At 36.9% G+C, this 18599-nt stretch overlaps 2 protein-coding genes across 5 annotated transcripts in view; one reads left to right on the top strand and one right to left on the bottom strand.

Moving 5' to 3' along the window:
• LOC117409491 (sulfate anion transporter 1-like) overlaps positions 1–11828 on the top strand; it is a 29652-nt gene extending 17824 nt beyond the window's left edge. For 2 of the 4 annotated variants that reach the window (XM_058994860.1, XM_058994867.1), the window contains exons 2-3: positions 7633–8284; positions 8894–11828. In XM_058994860.1, the coding sequence (XP_058850843.1) occupies positions 7679–8284; positions 8894–10417 (2130 nt within the window). In that variant the 5' untranslated portion in view covers positions 7633–7678 and the 3' untranslated portion in view covers positions 10418–11828. Of the gene's footprint in view, positions 1–5142; positions 5262–7632; positions 8285–8893 lie in introns of those variants that run through there. The other 2 variants (XM_058994872.1, XM_034015637.3) reach the window with 2 other exon arrangements.
• The window catches only part of LOC117972701 (alpha-L-iduronidase-like), a 60846-nt gene that overhangs the window by 41690 nt on the left and 557 nt on the right, over positions 1–18599 (bottom strand). Inside the window, exon 2 of the mRNA XM_058994885.1 lies at positions 17515–17655. Coding sequence (XP_058850868.1) covers positions 17515–17655 — 141 coding nt within the window. The remainder of the gene's footprint in view (positions 1–17514; positions 17656–18599) is intronic.

The raw sequence follows: 18599 nt of genomic DNA, 5'->3' as shown, positions 1-18599 counted from the left end.
TGTACCGTTAAATGTCCCGAAAGCATTTAACATATTGAGAAGGGCCTTACCAGACAGTAAAGCTCTTATGAGGTATAAAAGGTTTTCTGTTAGTTTTTTTTGCAGCTTTATGCAGCACTAGTTTTTGTTGCTAAGAATAGAAGAAAGTTTACAAACGAGAGGAGGCCATTCAGCCCATCTTGCTCGTTTGGTTGTTAGTAGCTTATTGATCCCAGAATTTCATCAAGCAGCTTCTTGAAGGATCCCAGGGTGTCAGCTTCAACAACATTACTGGGGAGTTGGTTCCAGACTCAGACAATTCTCTTGGTAAAACATGCCTCCTATTTTCTGTTCTGAATGCCCCTTTATCTGATCTCCATTTGTGACCCCTGGTCCTTGTTTCTTTTTTCAAGTCAAAAAAGTCCCCTGGGTTGACATTGTCAATATCTTTTAGAATTTTGAATGCTTGAATCAGATCACTGTGTAGTCTTCTTTGTTCAAGACTGAATAGATTCAATTATTTTAGCCTGTCTGCATACGACATGCCTTTCTTCCTTGCACTCTTTCCAGAGCAGCAATATCCTTTTTTTAGCAAGGTGACCAAAACTGAACAAAATATTCTAGATGAAGTCTTACTAATACAAACATTTTCCTCAATATTGCATGATTAATGGGGGTTGCTCACAATTCAGTGTGTGTTTTGGTAGCCTTCAGGCTTCAATATCCATCCCACTGGTGGACTATGTCGCATCCAGGTTATTTCCAATAGCGTAAATAATAATGCAAGGGAACTGACCAATGAGAAACAGCTTCCTTTGCGCACCTTCAGTAAACAATAGCGGAAGAAAAGATCATTCTTGTAGTATGAAAATACCCAGAGTTGTACAATAAAGGACAATGCTGCTGCTGTACCCTTGAGCAAGGTACTTTACCTAGATTGCTCCAGTAAAAACCCAACTGTATAAATGGGTAATTGTATGTAAAAATAATGTGATATCTTGTAACAATTGTAAGTCGCCCTGGATAAGGGCATCTGCTAAGAAATAAATAATAATAATATGTATATTCCGGCAGATTGACTTGGAGCACTGATTAAAACATAGTTTGAACAATAACATTCAATTTAAAACAATTTAAAACACCAAATAATTGGGTAAACATAAGGACAACTTTAACTATAAACATCTGTTTTTGTGAAAAAAAACACATAATCTTTCTAATCTCTTTACTTATGAATCCAACTAGTTTTATTAGCTCAGTATTACAGCATCTCAAATCAAAATATTCCAGATCTTGTATTGCCTTCATTGAAAAACCTGAAAGCCAACTAATCCACCAAACAATAATTAAGCTACATAAATACGTCATCATTGCATCTAGCACAATAATCTCCAATTGCATGACTAAAAGCTCTAGTGCATTTTGTTTAAATTAGCAAATTTGAATATATAATTAAATGGTTTCTTACTAGTTTTGTAAGATATGTACATGTATTTATTTGTCTCTAGAAAAAAGGGTGTAAACTAGACTAGTTTTTAAGATCCTCTGTTCTGAATAACTAAAAAAAGCCTGCTATAGGAGGCTGTGTGGTCCAGTGGTTAAAGAAAAGGGCTTGTAACCAGGAGGTTATAATGATGAGGATTATTTAAATCAATGTGTAGGAGCTCCCCAGGAGCAGATCTTGAAATGTATATATTCAATAGTATGCCTTTATTTGATTAAACCATCATTGTTTAATTGATAGTTTAAAAACATCATTATTACAGACATTTAGCAGACGGATAATGACGTCTATTACAACCTGCGCACGTGTGACTTCACGGCTGGAGGATGCAGGCTGCAGAGATACCCCTCTCAACAGATTGCCTGCCTGTAGGCGGGATGTAAAGCGAGAGCTCTGACAATAGGGCAGTGTTAAGGTCATGTGATCGCTCTGCTGGCAGATGTAAAAAGTGTGCTCAGTGTTAATAAAATTATAATGTTGAATCCGCTACCAAAGAAGTCGTTTTGTAAAGTATGAATAACAAAAAAGGCAGCTACAGGAGTTTGAATGCAATTGTAGGGAGGCTGTGTGGTCCAGTGGTTAAAGAAAGGGGCTTGTAAGCAGGAGGTCCCCGGTTCAAATCCCACCTCAGCCACTGACTCATTGTGTAACCCTGAGCAAGTCACTTAACCTCCTTGTGCTCCATCTTTCGGGTGATACATAATTTTAAGTGACTATGCAGCTGATGCATAGTTCACACACCCTAGTCTCTGTAAGTCGCCTTGGATAAAGGTGTCTACTAAATAAACAAATAATAATAATAATATTGCAAAACAACAGCAGTAGGCAACTGTACAGCTATGGCCAAAAGTTTTGAATCGCCCTATAGCAGGGGTTTTCAACCTTTTTTTTTAAACTGTTCCCCTTCTGTCTGGAGGTTTCAGCTCAAGTACTCCTTTACAATTTTAGCTCTACTGAATGGTACCACAGCTGCAATAAAATGCAGAATAATCTGATTAACAAATTGTTGCTTATTTTTCCCCCCCATTTATTTAATATATAATTTACATCACAGGTCTGGGACTACCAAACTGCTGGTTTAGGACATAACAGCAAACAGTAGGTTTAATTATTAAAACTTGCAATTAAAAAGTCTTTGGATGCAATCAATTTGGGAATTTCTTTGGAAATGCTTTCTATTCAGCAAAATGATAAATAATCCAAAACAGTCCACATTGTAAACGTTTATTACTTCCCATCTCAGCATAATTGTGTGCCATTTAAAATGTTTACAGTATCAAACACATTAACCTCAAGATAAAGACGTAATAAACTAACAATGATAAACTTTTTTGTATTAAAGTCAACATAAAATGATCCAAAGGGTATAAAACTTTGTCACTTTGCACTTTCTGTATCAATTTCAAGCACCGGAAACAAATTCAACCAGCCTCTATTGCTGTTACTAACATTCAGCTACACTTAATAAATAAAACAGAAACTGTCAAAGTATGAGTATTATGATTATTATTTATGTGTGCTGGAGCATTTATACTTCTAAAAAAAATGTAAAAAGATTGTGCTTCACTGATTAGTATTCAATTCTAGGACAAGTTGAAAACAGCAAAGTTCACAAGCATCACAGGGCCCTCTCCATAGGCAGAATCACCAGACACCTGCTTTGAAATACCTTCAATCGTAATCACGCAAGCGTATAGGTGGAAAGTATGAACGGGATAGATTCTGTGCCCGTTTTTTTCTTCATCTGTGGTTTTGGGCTTCTGTAAACCTTTCAGCTGCTAAACAAAAATGAAATTTATGCACAGTGGTTTAGAGATATTATATAATTCAAGATCATTATTTTCTTTTACTTTAATTTTTATTTTTGCATTTCTCATCTTGTGTACCCCCTATAACCCCTAGAAGTAACCCCAGGGGTACGTGTACCCCCGGATGAAAATCCCTGCCCTATATAATTAACCAATCAAGAGAAAAAAAAACAAAAAAAAACACTAATTTTAAAAAAGTGATCACTGTCCACAGCAGTTTAGTAACAAGAGTGTTGTCCATGGCTTATATTTTAACTGTGTTAAGGAACATGATAGTGTCCACATTTTGTTTTAATTTAAGCGATGACTGGCACTTGCTTACAATCTGCTCAGCATTACTAAATACCTGCTCACTAGGGACTGACTTTGCTGGGATGCTTAATACTTCTGACCAGCTTTTGGAATGATCTTGGTTGTTTTTCTTCATTTTTACTCCAGGGTAGTTCAGATGAATAAATGTAGATTTTTTTTTTTTTTTTTTTTTTTAAGTTTATAGGGTGTCATCTCATTAAATGGTCACACAGATTAGTTGTGTTAGCAGAGTATCCCAAACATTACTTTCCTTGCTTTCTTACCATCTTACTTTAGAAAATAATTGCCAAACATCGGAAGGCATTGTATTTGTAGCTCGGTCGATACAGTATTTGTAACTCTAGCACAACACTCTTAACTTGCTCTGTTACTTTGAAGACTCCTGCACAGATCCAATCCCATCAGTAAACACTCGCAGGGGGCAGTGCAGGGGGTAGAAGGTGAGCTCAATCGCATGCAGATTCAGAGAGTCAGACCTGAGGGGAGCAGAGAAGCTCTGCGCTTAATGCCAAAAATAATTGCCGATTCCAAATTTAATAAAATAAATAAAAACTTTCCCTTGCTTAAACACTTGCACACCGTTCAAGTAATAAAAAAAAAATATTTTGAGAAATAAAAAAAACCACACAAAACACCAGAGGATTTAAATTTGCCACGGTAAGGCACCACATGACCTTGGGGTCCTACAAATTGAAGGAAGTTCAAATTTCAAAAGATATAAAAATTATAGCACTATAAAATTGGTAAGAAACAGAAGCAGTTAAAATGATTCAGCAGTTTCTTTATAGTTTTTTTACCATTAAAAGTATTTTATTTCTTGAAATAAAATATCCATTTGCACTTGGTGCATTTCACCATATGCACACAATCTTTGATTTCTATCGAGCATAATATGTTTTGTTGTATGTTTCAGTTTGCTATCGCCCCAGTACTGTGCGCGTGCGTATGCATTTTTCTATTTTTTAAATCAGGTTTGGTCGCTTCTGAAGAAAGTAACTAAAGAATAGATAGGTGTTTTAAGGTTTCAGTTCTTAAAATGTAAAAATGGAAAGATATTTTGGAAACAGTTCCTCAATTTTAGAATGATTGTACATTGACCCAACTCTACAACAGAATAGAGAATTCTCCAATTTATTAAAACAGATGAAAATCACAGATCAAATGAGGGTGTCATGTGTCAAGGACTGAGAACTTAGAGCACCAAACTGGAACGGTTAATTGTTAAGAGGCTACAAGCTATTTTTTCTTTCTATCCACGTCAAAGGACAATTAAATTCAGACAAGGCAGTTTAGGCAGTAAAATATTTACTCATGGTGCCCTTTTGCTCAGGCTTTGTTACAGAAGCAAGGATTCACAATGAGAATCAACTGAGGTATAATAAAAAAGTAAAAAGTGTAAAAAGTACAAGTTAGCCTTAAGTTGTTCCATCTCCACTCCCCCCTCCCCAAGACACACACGAGAACAGCCTATTAAATAGCCCTGTCTGGAAGGGAACTGCCCATTTCATTATGACTATTACATGAGACACTTCACCACAGGAGGACAGTAGTTGCTTCAGAGAAAGAGAGTGAAAGTAAAGAGTAACTGGAACGTCGTACACATGGTTTCCTATTGCTTCCAGTTGAACTCCTTCAACAAGCTGTGAAATCATGTATGGGTGAGTAGATTTGAGTGACTGCTGCACCCAGACAGCAAGTTTGCATGAGCTGAAATATGGGCTGAAGACATTTCTCTGTGTATGTACAGTATATATGTAGAGCACTAATTGTGTACATTCTGAGGATTAAGTTATATGGAAGCTGAAGTGAAAACATACATGTGCCTTGTACTGCAGCAGGAATACAGTTAGAAAAAGAACTGCAAATTGTATGATTAATTTAAAAAAATGATGGTGTTATAGATATTACAATTAGAAATAGTCGGAGCCAAGAAAAAAAAAAAAAAGGAATGATGTGAACTTCTGATAAATACTTTGGTTGTTAGCCTTTTTTATTTAATGTACTACATGTATCTTTTATAATGACGGCACTCATGTTATCCTGTTTTTGTCTGGAATTTTTGTCTGGAGATACCTCTGAACACTTTTCAAGCAACAAAGAATAGCAGCACCAGACAGCCCTGTGATAGTATACTTAGAAAATGACTACATTAATAAATATATGAAACACAGCACACTTGGGTAGCCTTGAATGTGCTCTCAAAACAGCTTGCTAAATTTTTCCAAGCCATTTACACTGTACACTACACATTATTTGAAGGGGGAAAAATTGAGTAATGGAACAATTTAGCTTTTTCATAGGGTCACATATTTCACATTACCTACAGTTTCATAGTTGACACTAGATAAATGGGTCTGTATATAAAATTAGCAAGCCTGGCCGCTTCTCACATTACAAATTGTAGCTATAAGAGCACACCGGTAATACTGTTAGTAAAATGAAATAACGTTTCTGTATAACTTTTTTGATTTAGACTGTACATTACTGGGGAAGCAGAGAAGGATAAGTTTTAGAGAATTATACTTTTTGCTTTAATACAGTTTATAAACTTGTTATCCTTATACAGTATGCCTGTAATAATTAAGCCAAAGGTAGTAAACCCAATGCACCCTTATATAACTAAAGAGATGCCTGATGCAAAAATGTGGCTACTTGGCTTTTTAGCATGCACTGCCACCCATACCAATCAGCTCACCACCTTGCATATATAATGTTACACATAAACATTAAAAACACAACTTCAGTTCATACTGGATTATACAAAACCACTATACAAATATGTGATCTGTGCATCTGCTTAAACTGGTTGACAGCAGTTTAGGGTCCTTTATCTGTTTCCCCATCTTATGGAATCATCTTGAAAACACAGTGTTATCTTTCCCATAGATTTCAGTTTGTCTCTATTGTGGAGGCAAAATCTGAAAAGTCTGCGGGGTTCCACAGGGCTCTGTTTTAGGACCTTTGTTATATTCATTATACAGTATATGCTGCCGTTGGGTGATATTATCTGCACACAGGGAGTGAACTTCCATTGCTGTGCAGATGATACCCAGCTTTATCTGTCCCTAAAGCCAGGAAATACTTCTGCTGGGGAGTTACTTGCTGCTTGTCTTGCAGACATCAAATGTTGGATGTCTCAGAATTATTTAATGCTAAATTCAGATAAAACAGAGGGCTCTCAGATCCAACTAAAAATGTGGGATTACATGAGCTTGACCGTACTAATCTCTCATTAAATCTTAACCTAGAAATGAACATTTTGGGGGTCATCTTTGATTCTGATCTATCATTTGATACTTATATTAGGGAAGCTAGAAAAGTATCTTTTTACCATTTGAGAAATATAGCCAAACTTAGACCAATTATTTCTGTATCTGATGCCGAGAGACTAATCCAGAATTGATTACTGTAATGTAATATATATACACTAAATGAACACGTTTAGTACATTTTCCACCACATATTAAGCAACTTGAATCCTGGCTTCCAAGGCTGTATTCTTGTTAAAATACTGTATTATGATAGGAATATACTGTAAGAAAGTCTAAATTTTTTAAATTGTATGTTGATGAGAGGAGCAAAATAAGAAAACAATTCCACACAGTCAGGAAACACTGCATGGACTTTCACCAGAATTATTTGGGAATAACATACTGTAATATTAAGCCCTTCTGAGGCATGTCTAATTTTATTTCAGACAAAAAGAAATATAAAACAGTAGCAGATTCCGATTATCTTGTAAAACAGCAGTCTGACACTTTATAGATGGATACATTTGGTTCAAAAGGAAGTGCCCCCCCCCCCCCCCCACTGGGAGGGCTAAAGCTAATGAAAATACCATAGAACAAAAAAGAAGATAAAAGCAAAAACATACCCAATAATACTAACATTAATAAACGGCAGCATTGATTGAACAAGACATTCCAACAATAACAGATCTTTATATCAATAGCTGTTCCAATTGCTTGTGACTAATATTCTGCCCGATATATCACATAACCCTATTTTAAATTGTGTTCATCATTTCAGAAGCTGGTCTTAATAATAAAAAGGGGAGGCAACATAGGAAAAGGAAATGGAAGGCAGCACACTGGAGAACATCTCCTATTTACTGGAGAGAAGAGCACGCAAGCAGTGGAACCCCAAGGAGGTCCTCAAAGGCAAATTGAGCAAAAGCTGCTCCTGCTCAGTGCAAAAACTGAAAAACTCATTCATTGGCTTCTTCCCCGTAGTACGGTGGCTGCCCAAGTATAAACTTAAGGAACATGTCTGGGGTGACATCATGTCAGGCCTCATTGTCGGGATTATCCTGGTACCCCAAGCCATTGCATACTGCTTGCTGGCTGGCCTGCAGCCCATCAACGGACTTTACACGTCTTTCTTTGCCAACATCATCTACTTCTTCATGGGTACCTCCCGGCATGTCTCCGTGGGAATCTTCAGTCTGATGAGCCTGATGGTGGGACAAGTGGTGGATCGGGAGGTGCAGCTTGCAGGATTTGACATGAGTGATGACAGCCAGGTGGTTGCTATGGGCCCTGAAGATCTGTGGTACGGCAGTAACACTGCTAATATTACAAAGCTAAACTCAACTCTAGGAGCTTTCAATATGGAATGTGGCAAGGATTGTTATGCTATGAGCGTTGCAGCCGCCTTGACTTTCATAGCTGGAGTTTATCAGGTAAAAACAGGTTTTACTTAGCGAGTTCATTTCTAAATAATGTCATCTTTCCCAACATTTAATAATAATTTGCGGACACTCAAAAGTGCATACTGTGCTATTTTGTGTATGTTACACCGCAAGCCAGCATCAATTCCTAACTTCCTAAGGCTGATCCTAATGGATGGAATGCATCCATCATGTGTATGGGTGAAAAAAAATCAGTCCGAAAGACAGCAACAGACACTAAGCTTCGGACAGTAAAACGTATCCAATGCTGTTAGACATTTATTTTTCATCCAAAGTCAGCAATGTATATTTGGCTGTCAGATGCTTATTTTGGTAAAGTTTACAGTCCAGTGCCAGAACTTATGACAACTTCAGGCATTGTCCATGTGTATCAGAAATAATAGGGGTTAATGCATAATCTGCCTATTGCGGTCAACATTTCTCTCAAGATGGGATTCATTGAATAACTTTAAAATAGCATTTTATATATAAAACAAAAATAAACACACACACACACACACACACTCATTCTGAACACTGACAAAGCTTTGAAAAGGGACCTTTTAACAGTGTTACTGATTATGAAGCTGACGGTAATGTTTGTTTGTTTTTTCTTGCTAGGTTCTGATGGCAGTGTTTCAGTTGGGTTTTGTATCAGTGTACCTGTCTGGACCAATGCTGGATGGCTTTGCCACAGGTGCTTCTCTCACAATTCTAACTGTGCAAGTCAAATACCTCCTGGGGATCAAGATCCCACGCACCCAGGGCTTTGGCACTCTTATAATCACCTGGATCAACATCTTCAAGAATATCCAGAACACCAACTCATGTGATGTCATCACCAGTGCCATCTGCATCGCAGTCTTGGTGGCTGCCAAAGAGCTGGGCGACCGCTACAAAGACCGGCTAAAGATCCCACTCCCCACCGAACTAGTCGTGGTTGTAACAGCAACCCTAGTTTCACATTTTGCTGACCTTAATGGAGTGTATGGTTCTAGCATCTCCGGGGCAATTCCTACAGGTTTCATCCAACCTCAGGTACCCAGTTTAGGAATGATGCCAAGGGTTGCCTTGGATGCCATACCTCTTGCAGTTATCAGCTTTGCATTCACAGTCTCCCTCGCTGAGATGTTTGCCAAAAAGCACGGCTACACCGTCAGGCCAAACCAGGAGATGCTGGCCATCGGCTTCTGTAACATCATACCATCCTTTTTTCACTGCTTCACCACCAGCGCAGCCCTTGCAAAAACATTAGTCAAAGACTCCACAGGCTGCCATACCCAAGTTTCCAGCTTGATTAGCGCCTTTGTGGTTCTTCTCGTCTTGCTTTTCTTTGCCCCACTCTTCCACTCTTTGCAGAAGTGTGTCCTGGCCTGTATCATCATTGTCAGCTTGAGGGGAGCCCTGCGCAAATTCCGTAGTGTGCCCGGTCAGTGGCAGATCAACAAGGTGGACACCTTGATCTGGATTGTGACCATGCTGTCCTCAGCCTTGATCAGCACTGAAATGGGTCTGCTTGTAGGGGTGGTCTTCTCTATACTTTGCGTGGTGGCTCGTACCCAGCTTCCCCATGTGGCCGTTTTGGGCCAGATTCAAGACTCTGTCTTCTATGAAGACAGCAAAGAATACAAGAATCTCTCCACTGTCCCCAAAGTGAAGATCTTCCGCTTCCAGGCACCCCTGTACTACGCCAACAAGGACTTTTTCCTGCGGTCTCTCTATAAAACCTCAGGGCTTGATCCAGTATTAGAAGAGGCCAAGAGGAAGAAGGCAGAGAAGAAAGCCAAAGCAAAGGCTGCCAAACAGGCAAAAGAAAATGGACAAGAAAAGTCCAATGGAGACACTCCCCTGATCTTGACTCCTGCTGGGCTCGACTTCCACACCATTATCTTAGACTGTTCTTCCATTCAGTTCCTGGACACTGCAGGGCTTGTGACCCTGAAGGGAATACTCAAAGACTATAAAGAAATTGGCATCAGCATCCTCCTAGCATGCTGTAACACCTCTGTAATTGATTCACTAAAACAAGGCAGTTACTTTGGGACATATGAGAAGGACATCAGTACCTTGCTGTTTTATACAGTGCACAGTGCCGTTCAGTTTGCAGTAAGCAGGGAAGTTGCTATCGGTGATTCTGTGGTTTAGCATTGCTTGATTGGTAGTAAACAGCCTAAAAATAGGTAGTATTTCAGCCACAGGGATCAACAGCTATAAGCCAGTGATGCCAAGCACCTCGGACTCAGGGTACAGGGTCATAAAAGCTTTTAGGGCTGCAACGAAGTGTACATTTTGACCATCGAAGATTCGGAAAACACATAATCAAAGGAAGGTTCGAACCTCCAAAGGTACTCATTTGCATAATTTACTGGTGACGTCACCATTGCTACTTGTTTATATTTGATTGAAAATCCTATTTTATGGGTAATCCATATAAATGGAATAAAACATTCACATGTAGTTTAAAAATATGTTGTATAGAACAGCAATCACGTTTTTATAATTTCAATAAAAACAAAAATGCACGTTGTTTGTTTACACGTAATTGAAGATGTTTGTGATGCATACAGTAAGCTCGCATTGCACAATTGCAGCGAATTTAGGCAAAACAAAGCTTTATTTAACCGTCACCGTTCCAAGCAGGTTATCAGTCTAAATATACTAAAAATATTAGTGTTATCGTATATTTTGTATGTTTCAAACATATTCTACCATAGCACTTCTCTTACACTGTCTTGTACTACATATTTTACTGAAACACTACAACCGTACCTCCCCAGTGCTTTGGATAATATACCCTGCTCCATACACGGCAGTGGCACCATATAGAGTTGCTACGTATAACAATTTGGTAGTGGATTTTAATACAACAACTTTTGTTTATGTAATATGCATTATACAAATCAAAAGATCAAATTTTGCATGCAAGTGGCATTTAATGTGTAATTTATAGTATTCATATATTGTCAAACAGTTTCTGTTAACAGGAAAAAACAAAACGAAACACAGTGCGTCAATGGTGTCTGACGAACCTTCGAAGGTTTAAAACAATCTTCGAATCCCTGGCTAGCGAACAAACCTTCGGAAACAGCCCTATGATCTTTGCAAGCCGAAGCCTAGCAGCAAAGAAAACTTGCCCATCAAGATGACAGGAAAGATTTCTTTCTGCCTGGCACACAAAGCTAAATACACAACCCAGTGCATTGTTTGAATTACAAAACTGCAGACAGAAATTCCTCACTGCCCCATCAATGCACTATGGCCATGCTAGTGTGGGACCACCCTCTTTTATGGATATGGCAGCAGTGTGGAGTAGTGGTTAGGGCTCTGGACTCTTGACCGGAGGGTTGTGGGTTCAATCCCCACTGCTGTTGTACCCTTGAGCAAGGTGCTTTCCCTAGATTGCTCCAGTAAAAACCCAACTGTATAAATGGGTAATTGTATGTAAAATAATGTGATATCTGTATAATGTGAAATAATGTATAATGTGATATCTTGTAACAATTGTAAGTCGCCCTGGATAAGGGCGTCTGCTAAGAAATAAATAATAATAATAATATGTACTTATGAACCAAAAAATGAAGATGTGGCTGAGTCAGGTTTTGAATTGTAGAAGTAGAATATGTATGCAGCAGCCTCTTTATATTGCTAAAAGTAAATACAGAAACAAGTGACTTTGTTGTTTAAAACCCAAAGGGCTAAAATACAGTAACTCGAATGAAGAAATTAATGAAGAAATATGTTCATTAAGTTGGAAAGGGGCCAGCTTGAAGATATATGCAAAGTTTGCAAAGTTTTTACTCTACACAACCAGGGATGTGGGGCTCATTTTGTTATTCCCCATTTTTCTCTTAGTTTTTTTTTTAATATCACACCTATTAACGTAAGTTTAAAAAGAAACATTTGTGTTTCCACATGAACCACATTAAGGCACACTGGCAAGGCAGTGTCCATAGCAGCTACACATGATAGCAGACAGTGCTATCTGTAGATTATTTAAATAGTGAAAAGTCCAACTAAAAAATAGGCAGACCATTTAGCTAAATTAGAAACAAACCTGTCCCAAATCGGACAGCAACCTAGCTATCTTACCTTACTAATCAAAAATGTAACAAAAACTGAGGTCCCCTTATGACATTTACATAAAGGGTGATTCATTTACACAAAAATAAAAGCTACCTGTGTGCGTCTGTCAAAGGCACTTTTGTTTTAGACCGTGGTGCATGTGGAAAGTAAAAAATGTTAGAACCCACCCCCTGACCACCTCAGTACACAAATTCCAGCACAAATTTTAGGCAGTTAAAACAGGATAACATTTGAGTGTTTCAGCACAGATTGGCTGCTCAATACTGCCCTGGTGTGACTTCAAGTCCTGTTTTATATAAACATCCACTGGGCAGTCAGTTACATGAAGTGCTGCCAAATTCCACGTCAGACTCGTAATACTAAGACTGTTGAAATAAGTTTTAACAAAATAATTATTCTGTTACCTTGCATTACAACACAATGTAATACACCAACTGGGGGTGATTACGACTGGAATGCTTTGATCAAGTTTCAAATACTCGTTCATTTCTAAAACAAATGGAAAAATGTGCTAACTACAAAAACTTTTGGAGTATATTTTTGAGAGAGGAGGAAGTTTAAAGTGATCAGCCACTATAATTGTCACTTCACTGAGAATTGACAGGGAGCCGGGCATCCTTCATTACCTAGCTCTGCTATTGGCTAAGGAAGTACCTGAGCAATGAAAATGGCATCTTAAAAAAAAAAAGCAACGCGTGGAAATATTTTTGAAAAGTTAAACAAGACCACGTGCAATGTTATCTCTACAGCACACTTATTTCAGATTGTTAAAAAAGGTGTTAAATGCTCAATCGTCTAAAATGCAAGCACCCTCCTGCTACTTTGGAAGAAAACACAGAATGTGACAAAAGAAAACAAACAAGCATCGCATCTTTTACTGTGCACAGTGGTTCAGCAATGTGATGCGTCTCGGGCTGAAAAAAAAAAAAAAGGCTTTTTTACGTTTTGTTAAAAGTCAACTTTAAATTTGGAATTTAACAGTAAACTACCCGGGCAATGTTAAGCCTGTTTGAGTTCTGCTGTTATTGGTCTCCTGCTGATATTGGCTTCATTCCGGAATCAGACTTTTTTTTTTAAAATGATTGTTATATTATGAAATCAGTAAGCACCGGTACACTACATCTCGTTTTTATGTTATATACTGTATTATAGCATGGATATTATTGAGCAAACGTATTTTGTTGTGCTTTGTTAGTAAGCAGTCGTGTTGTGTGTTTTATACAAGTCAAAAAAGCTTGTCAAAAATGCAACTGAAAGTTTTGAAGGTCTTTTTTTTATAAAGTTCTGCATTTTATAGTTAGAACCCCTCTGCTGTGTATTCTTATTTGTTACTTGTGGTTTAAATCTTTTTTTTTTTACGTTGAATACATTAGATGTCTTAGATGTTTCTTTGCTGTTACTTTTGATGTATTTATCTATGCGTCCCTACGTGTGGTTGTTGCTAATACGTTCTAAGGACTTGTCGCTGTTATGAGTAATTAGAGGTCAAGTATTTGGGTTTTCCAAACTTTAAATTTTGGTATATTTGAATATCTTATTATTTAAAATTCCAACCTCTAACACTAACACTGTAAATATAAATTGTTGTTTTGCAGTAACCCAACAAGGTTCTAAAGTTTGGTAGGTAGGTACATTCAGCAGCACAGACAGACCGATGCTTCAGCAGCAGCAGTGCTCTGACCACTATGGCTTTACAGCAGCCTTGATCTGTGTAACCGGGAACCTTTTATTCTTGGCGCTCTCTTGCACCACGCCTACCTGCTGATTAGGGGCTCGCAGCTGGTAAACACACACACTGCTCCCTCCCGCAACTAAACACAGTAGGCAGGCTGCTACACAAAGAGTCAGGTTCCCCATTAAAACCAATACCATTCTTATTTATACAATCACTACACTCTTATTTACAATAAACAAATCACAGAAGCTCCCTCCTAATGTGCAGGGCTGTATTCTGGCTTATGTATAAGGCAGAACAATCAAAGGGGATCTTTGGACAATGACAGATTAGCGACAATAAATGTATTAGTTATATATTGCTTTTTTTTTGTTAATTGGACTAAAGGTTTTTAGTTTTTTTTTCAAAAACTGTGCCAAAATGTAACATCTGGTTGTGAGTTATGTTTTCAAACAGTTAAATATCGTAAATAGAGAACATACATTTAATGACAATAGCTATATGAATTACTACAGCATCCCACTTAAATAACAAAAACGAGCAGGGTTTCCCCTGGGTTCTAGATTTTTGTAGTCACTAGTGACTAATCCTTTCTAAGATATTCAGTAGTCACTACTGGCGCACAGCTCAAGTCTTCAAAGGTGTTATGAATCCTGTTTTTATTTTATACCTTAAATCACTGTATTGACCAAAACAATTATTTAATTAAACCATTTTAATAATGCTCTACAGTTTAAATAAATTGGTCATTTACAGCTGTACACTTTTAGAACTTTAAAACTCAAGAACCAGATTTATTTGCCCTGAAAAGCTACATATAGACACAGAATGCATTGTGAAGTACTTATACCAAGATTTATTTATTTATTTATTGCAATTATTTTGCAACATTTCATATGGCAATGGTACACAAATAAGTCAATATTTCATAACCAACAAACTTATTTGTATATTCATTTCATGTTTTTTAAATGAAAGTACAATATTTCAGAATTGTTAACGCTTTAGCTAAAATCTACCAGTCTATGGTATACAATAACATTAAAAAGTGTTTTTGTGTACTAATATGTCTTTACAATAAATAAAAAAACAGTGTTAGCGTATTATATACAACCCATGGAAACAGAGTTTTCCAATAAGGCTGAAACTTTGCTGCTTGTTTTCTTTTTCTTTTATCTGACGCTTGTGAACTTTCTTTGTTCTTTTTTGTCTGGTGTTCCGAATCCAAGTCTTCATCTTCTGCAACTTGTTCTGTTTGTTCTATTTCACTCTTGCTGTGGCCGCACTGAAAAAACGAGCAGATTTTCTTCTGCGACATTTTACAGTATTGGCTAACAGTTGTGTTTTTTAGTTTGCACGCACAAGCCTACCGCTTTCACTGCAGATGCAAAGGTTTGAGCAGAACTCTCTGTAGTCATGAAAGCACAGCAACAGAAACTGTCAGACTGCAAAGAATAATGTGAGACTGAAAGCTACAGCAGCACCTAGTATAGCCTCATAAAGCGGTTTGGGTTACCATGGTAACTGACACGCAACATGAAACTGAGGCGCTGAATGGCTGACTGCATTTACGTCGCCTACCACGGGATGAGAACGTTGCAGTCAATGAATCGATGAGGCTGAGGTGCTGATCTGATCAGCAGCAGTAACTCTATGGTTTAGCGATCCCTTCTTTTGAAGAAAGAGACGTTGTGTGTGACTTTAACAAAAGGGATTTTTTTATAGTACAAACAGAAACAATCGTCACTAGTGACGATTCCACTTTTTTTTTTTTGTCGTCACTTTCAAAAAACATTTGCACATTACGAGAGTGACGAGCGACAACGAAACCCCTGATCACGAGCCTGTGATAGTGCAGTACTGTAACAGACTTGTGGCAAGCACACAGTCAGCCCTCTGTTTGACTACAGTACTGACAGACACATATGGGCACTTATCCAGCTCTAAAAATTAACTCAATCTTCTAGGCAGGGCTGAAGTGAAAGAAAATCTAATTTACTAAATAAACATGGAAAGAAGAATTAGAAATGACTATTAAACATTTATTTACAGTACACTTTTTTTCTGTAGTGTATAAAATAGGACTAGTTTAAGCTAAAGAAAACAATTAATAAAAACAAAACAAAACATTCCATCACTACTACATCCACAGAGACTATCACAGACGAGAGCAAAGTAAAAGCAAAAATGTCTAGATTTAAGTATCCAAGAATAAAAAGTTAAAGTAAACGGAACACCTTTTGAGGTATTTTTCTATAAAGTAACAGTGTATACCATAACAGTGATGATTTGTATAGGTGCAGAGTCTAGACTTCGCAGGCCTTGTCATTTATTAGAATTGGGGATGTTTACGTCCTCATACACCAGACTTAAAAACTAATTATTGCTTAATTAAACAATGAAGTCAGGCTTAATTAGGTGAGGGGAACAGGAGCCAAAATATGAAATTTGCAGTTCAAAATGGACTTAGCTGGTCAGTAAATGTTTGCAGTAAATAAATGCATTTCATATAGGATTGATCAGTGATGAGTGTATGACAGGCTACTGTATAAATGCTAATCTCAGTTTGGTCACACCTGTGGTCATCTAAAATGTGCATAATACAATCCAAGAAGAAAGAATACTTAAAATAAATAATGACTAGAATTACTTAAATAACAATGTGGGCATTCTGTGAAAAAAAATTAATTAATTATTCTAAACACAGTGTAAGCAATAAATGATTAAATTGTACTAAGTTATTCAGGAGATAACTAAGTAGCACCATATTTTGTGTTATTTATTTGTAATTGTCATGTGTGTTTAGTGTAATGGCAAACTGTTTTGGCTGGTTTCAGAGACCCTGATTAGCATGAGTTTTGGACTACCTAATGTCAATTTAGGTAAGGCAGTCCAAGATTATTAGTTATCCAACATATGTTGTAATGTCAGCGTGTTTTGTGGCCAATAAAGAAAATAAAAAGAGATGATCCTAAAAAAAAAGATTTTTTCTTTTAAATTGTAATACTCAAATAAACTTGTGTCATGAAGCTCAACCCTTTGTGTGTTTCTGTTTTTGAGCATTACTTCATATTATTACAGCAAAAAGATGTTTCTTCTGTACAATATGACATGGCATTGCATCTCGTCAAAGGGGGATGCAGGGTTAATTTAGAGGTCTACACATTTTAGGAACCTAATTCTTTGACCAATTTATATTAATCCTGCTGGTGTTTTCCGCCAAGGGTGATTCATCACCTCCCTAATAAGAATCACTAAACACAATAATATTTCAGCACAAAAAGGTGCAGCGACTGTTTTATGACTATGGTATTAGGATCTGCCTCTATTTTGACCATCATAGATCAGGAATCAATAGCTTCCAAGAAATGGGCTCAAAACCATCTTGCAATTTATTAATGGATTAATACAGCTCCAGGTAAAAGTGTATGGTTAATAAAATAGTAATATAACAATATTAAAATGAAAATCCTAGGAGGCTTACTTAATAGTTACCAACTCCAGTAACCAGTGGATTCGGACTTGCTCAATGCCTCTGTGTGGGACTGAGGAGATGTATGCAAGATTTAGCTGCTGGTCTTTGCTAAGGTCATATTTATCAGCTTGATCATGAGGAAGAGGAGGGCTGAAATAAAACAAAAACACAAAATAGCATTGCATCATTTGCACTCCCTATAATAATAATAATAATAAAACTGCATCACAAAAGAGAACTTTAAATCATTGCTACCCCCTGCTGGCAATATTAAGTCCCCAATAGTGTCTTATATGAATAGCCTACATTTACCAAAGATCTATATATATATATATATATATATATATATATATATATATAACTGTATTAAGCACTTTATGTATTATCCTATAACATTTACATAAAATCCTTGTGACACTTCAACATAATAAATGAATATCAGTGTTGGGGACAAAATAAGTTGAAACAAGTACAAAGGCAGAGAGGAGCATATTTAAAATACAGATCTAAATCAATTGGTAAGATCTAAAACGGTTTTTACATTGCAAACTTCAAGACGACGGCCAAATAATCTTTAAAAATAAAAAATAAAAAACTACCCATCCAAACCTAGTTTTACACCTTGCTCACTGTGTTACTGCCCTTAAATTATTGCTCAGCTTCCCCATTAAAACCAACACCATTCTTATTTATAAAATCACTACACTCTTATTTACAATAAACAATCACCGAAAACGAATTTGTTTATCAAACTCATGACTACTGAAAACAGAATGCTTATGATTGCACGGCAGTTGAATGACTTTATTAATCAAGTACTTTCCTGAAGCACATACATTATTATTTTAAATATTAGTTAAACTTTGAAAGACTGCTAAAACTATATCTATACAATCAAAGAATAGTTCCTCACTATACTTAAAAGTAACAGCATGCCATTAGCGTGTAGGTATTCAAATATTAGTGGTTCAATATATTTTCAAAATATACAAAAATAACCAAAACAACTTCTATTGTATACGTAACACTTTAAATATAAAATTGTAAATACTAATTTATGTTTGTGCTTGAACTAAAGGACAATCACATTTAAT

Source organism: Acipenser ruthenus, chromosome 2 (genome assembly GCF_902713425.1).
Source record: "Acipenser ruthenus chromosome 2, fAciRut3.2 maternal haplotype, whole genome shotgun sequence".
Lineage (NCBI taxonomy): Eukaryota > Metazoa > Chordata > Actinopteri > Acipenseriformes > Acipenseridae > Acipenser > Acipenser ruthenus.
The sequence above is the reverse complement of the archived record's forward strand: the minus strand, read 5'-3'. Positions and strand labels throughout refer to the sequence as shown.